Source organism: Sycon ciliatum, chromosome 10, assembly GCF_964019385.1.
Source record: "Sycon ciliatum chromosome 10, ocSycCili1.1, whole genome shotgun sequence".
In the NCBI taxonomy this organism is placed as follows: Eukaryota; Metazoa; Porifera; class Calcarea; order Leucosolenida; family Sycettidae; genus Sycon; species Sycon ciliatum.
The window spans coordinates 22,143,966-22,148,840 of record NC_088652.1 but is presented as its reverse complement, the minus strand read 5'-3'; the positions used below and the strand labels follow the sequence as shown (position 1 = coordinate 22,148,840).

The 4,875-nt window shown below is 47.7% G+C and overlaps 1 protein-coding gene across 1 annotated transcript; it reads right to left on the bottom strand.

The window, feature by feature from the left end:
* Positions 1–703: 703 nt before the first annotated feature.
* Positions 704–1,936, bottom strand: LOC135826742 (uncharacterized). Its single transcript, XM_065339343.1, has one exon. It carries the CDS (start codon positions 1,934–1,936, stop codon positions 704–706), a length of 1,233 nt encoding a protein of 410 aa, XP_065195415.1.
* Positions 1,937–4,875: the final 2,939 nt, after the last annotated feature.

Sequence of the window (4,875 nt, the reverse complement as noted above, 5' to 3'; positions counted from 1 at the left end):
GTTTATAAAAAATTTAGTTGAACACTAAAGTATGCATGGATTTAACTTATCGTGATTATCGCCCGTATCCAATTGTTACTATGATTGAAAACGAGGCAGAATGGAGGTGATGTATACTTACAATTTAACCTGAGAAGACCCAGCGGTGCCATTTGAAAATCCGCAACAAAAACTGTTTGGAGTTACTGAATCTAACCTTTGAATGGTGTTGTCATTCCTAGGGCTGCAAGTCAGACGTTCTTTCTTTCTCTCAGATACTATTTTAGATTCTGAATAATGTCGTAGGGTATTGGTTGGAGCAGGAATGTCATATGTGCAAAACCTGAAATTGCGCTCAAAAGGAGTATGAGCTTTCAGTGGAGACGAGAGTAATGTTTCTTGATGCTCAAGCCAGTTTTCTTCATCCTAGCATGTTTTCGCGTTTCTCATAATAATAATAATAATACCACAGCACGCGTACAAAGGCCAAAGAACAATACATGAGAATACACTGAAATTAAGCCAAATCCGCTTCTGTCTCCTGTCAACAAAACATTCATCCATAAACAATGTCTGATCTCCATTTCGAATTGTCTGCAGCAAATGCTCGTGCTCCTTCTAGGTCGCTGGCATTCTTCAAAGGGATGTCGTGCCCTGCCAGGTCCTTCATGATGATGGTAGGGAGAGTAGCCGCGCGACGGCCCCTTCGTCCACGTGACCCCGCTTAAAAATAGGAGGACATCGCAAGGCAAGGCGGTGACTGCTCACTCATCCTAAGCACATGGCCAGTGAGGCTACGGCGTTGCTTGGCAACAAGCTCCGACAGTGGCTGCGAGCCACATCTGGAATACAGATCACCATTCGTAATTCTGTCTGGATATAGCAATCCCACCAGGTTTCTGAGCTGTCGGCGGTGAAAACAGTCCAGTCGCTGAAAGACTGCCTGGGGTACTCCCCAAGTCTCACAGTTGTAAAGGAGGACAGGCAGCACCAGCGAGCTGTACAGCTTGAGCCTGGACCTCTCTGACACATGCTTGCGCCGCAGCCAGAGGCTGCACATACTGCCGTATGCCTGGGATGCCAGCGAAATCCGCCTGTCGATATCCTCAGCGCTTCCCATTAGAGAGTCAAGCTGCCTGACGCTCCGCCAGAATGAATCGCCTGACGTAAAGTGCCCACATTCCGTTTTTGGCTCATTTACGTTTAGGTTCCAAGACTGCAGTGTCGAGGATATGACGGGTAGTGATTCCTCGAGCCTAGGTTTACTGGTAGAGTAGAACGTTATGTTATCAGCGTACCCGGTTTCTGGAGGGATGCCTCCATCAGTTATAGGTCGCTGTGAGAGTCTTGGGCGACATTCTTGCAGGGCGGCTTCAAGGTAACAGACGAACAGCACGGGACTTAGACTGTCCCCCTGGGGCGTGCCGATGGTGGTATGGAATGCCTTGGAAGTGGAGCTGCACATACGAACAGATATGGTGGTGCCATACAGAAGATGCTGTATCATGTGCACTTCATCGCGGCCAAGGAACGAGCTCATAACATCCAGGAGCTTGGCTCTGTTGATGGTGTCAAATGCCTTTGACATGTCTAGCCCCAAGGCATGACACTCCCACACGTACCTCTGTGACTTGGTGTCGTTGTCTTCTTCGTCGGCATCGGCTTGTTCGTCATTGCCTTCGTCTTTGCCGTCTCTTCCTTCTGTCCGATCATCACCGTTGGTATCTGCGGTTTCGTCTTCTTTGACTTCCTTGGTACCGTCATCCGGTGTGTCCATCTCCGGTGGAAAAAAGCGTGGCCGGCCACCGAAAAAACCACTGGATGGTGTGTCTGTGGGACCAGTGACTCGCTCTAGGGCGAGGTTGGCAGAGTCTTTATCGTCTCCGTCGTTGTCGTCATCGTCGTCGTCAGCATCTTCCTCATCTCCCTCCTCCTCTTCATCAACACCAACGGCCATTGAAACGCCAAAGGGAGCATCATCGCAGCAGGCAGTGCCAGTAACGGACGTGTCTTTGGTACTGACATCATCGGCCTCGTCTGGATTGGCAGTAGCGGCAAGGAATGTCAGGTCGGTTTCATTGTCACGTAATTCCAAAGTATGTACTGGTTCTAGTAGTGGTGTTAGGGTGTATGAATCTTCTGTTGCAAACCATCTTGTTCAGAATAGTGATTGTCGTTCTAGGTATACTGATGATTGCTTTTCTGTTTGGTCTCGTTCACGTAGTGAAAGGTATCTGCGTGTATTGGAGTCTATCTACATTTTTACCACCAAGCCGATTTTGTGTAGGCAGAAAAAGAATTTGTTTACGTTGAAATTCTTTGTGAATTTAGATCAGTAGTTCTCGTTTGTGGTGAATGGTTACTTTCTAGTGGTGCATTTATCGCATCTGTTGTCACTTGATATCGTTGATTGATGTAATGTTTCTTTCAGCTCTCATTTTCTCGCGCTAGTTAGGGTCTAAATTATTACTTGCATTGTGCGTATATATATTGAGTTTAGAGCTAATTTTGATTTGCCAGTAATCCTCTGATGAGATGGCGACGAAAACGTTTAGGATCAAGCTTAGAATATTTACATGAAAACAAGTTTTGCTAATGGTGTTTTTACTGAGTGCGCAGCTTACTCTATTTATTGCGTTGATTATTATTATTATTATTATTTATAAAGCATACGTGGATATAAAATGTAATTAACGCAATGAATAGAGTAAGCTCCGCACTCAGTACAAACACCATTAGCAAAAACTTGTTTCATGTAAACGCTTGTTCCTCCATCTTTTCAGAAGAATTACTGGCAAATGAAAATTAATTCTATACTCCATATATATACCGACAATGCAGTTAAAAAAACTGAAGGATGTCCTACGCACTCTTAAATTATCACATCTCATTTACAACTTCGAGTGCCGGCAATGCGATCGCCCGTATAACGGTAGGATTCTTCAGCACCTGGAGGCAGGGATCCACCAACATGTGCCTCTTCACGTTATGCCTGTTGAGGCAAGGTCATCGAGACCTAGACGAGGACGTCCCCCAAACAATGGTACTGAGACTGGAATTGCACCCTCGCTGGGGACGGCACCAACTGGGTTGCCGTTGTCTTCTTCGTCGTCATCGGATTGTTCGTCATTGCCTTCGTCTTTACCGCCTCTTCTCTCTTTCCCATCGGCATCGTTGGTATCTTCGGTTGCTTCTTCATTGACTTCCTCGTTACCGTCATCGGTTGTGTCCACCTCTGGTGGCAGAAAGCGTGGCCGACCACCTAAGAAACCGCCAGATGTTGTGTCTGCAGGTGACCAGTGACTCGCTCTAGTACAAAGTTGGCAGAGTCACTATCGTCTCCGTCGTCGTCGTAATCGTCGTCGTCATCCTCCTCCTCATTGGAAACGGCCTCTTGTACGGGCTTGAAACGGTGATAACCGAGATTATGTGCAAAAATCGTGATCGATATTCAGGTAAAAATATGACATTTAACAGTTGAATGATTAGAGCCAAGTAGATATTCAAATGCTGATTATTTTACCAGATAGATAGATATTGAATGACAGATGATGTTACTTTACCAAATAGTTATTTAAAAAATGTGATGTTATCCATAGTGATATTGTTGAGAGGCATAGCATAAAAATTCACTATGCGGCCAAACGACACTGGGCCACAAAGGAATTCACCCGCCGTCTGTTATAAGACCCTCGGCAACCACGAAAGCACGTAATGGCCCACCTCAAGAGGCAAAACGACAGGCGGGTACGCAACATACCCATGACAACAGGATATTTGAGATCCTGGTTTCTCTCTACAAAGAGAGAGGCAAGAGACTTTAGGAATTGAGGTGTCTCAGGGCCGCTGAAACCATAAGTCGAGAACACCAGTGGGGTGAACGATCCTTGCTCGACATTCACAACGCGGCTGGCATATTGATTCTTTTTTGCCCGTTCATGGGACTTCAGCTGACTCAAGGCTTTTGATCGAGACAACACGGACGCTGCGGGATGGGTAATCCGCACATCAAAAAAAGCGTCTTGTTGCCACGACCAAAAGCCTCGAGCCCGCACGTCAAGACGAGCCTCAGTACTTCTGCTGAGCGAACGCCCTCCTGGTAGATCCTCATCACCGCACGGCAATAATCTAGGCTCGGTCTCGACGTCAACAACACCTGCCTCTCTCAGGAGACCGGCGACAAGGTCTCTCACCTCGTTGTGCCTGGCGATTGTGTACCCACCAGTAGCGCAAGTGAGGGCGTGTGCGGGACTGAGATCCACTCCACACACACATTTCTCCGGCAGTCCACTCAATCTGTGACCATACCGGATGCATAGAGCGTCCCGGAAATCTGATTTCTTTAAAATTGTTCCATGCTGCCAGAGGGGAGCCACCGTCAGCCACGATGATAGACCCTTCTCATTTGCGACTTCTACCAAAAACTGCTGCTCGGCAGTCAAGCATGGCTTGATATCGGCTTGGCGACGACACACATCCCCGATCCTGGCCGCACGCGTTGTTCTTGCAATGTGCCGTGCATCGCCCACTGCATCACGAACCGGATCATGTGTCAAGATTAATTGATCTGGATTCGCCAGAACACCAATATTTCCATCAGGCTCTGCGATTTCCTCCTGGGCTTCCATCTGTGGGACACAGGAAACGTCAGGAGGGCTTGTGTAATCGCCGGTCAGCAGCAGCTGTACCAGAGGCTTGGTCACTGCCCTTGACGCAATAAATTCAGCAGGTGCACTAGCCGCCAGAACGGGAATGGCAAGGCCACCATACCGGACGGGGAATGTCAACAGCTCTCTCTCAGGACCATCAGGACGGACACCATCGACAAGTAGGGGCGGAAGCAGACGTTCATCTCCTCCTCATCCTCCTCCTCATCATCATCAACATCAACAGCCA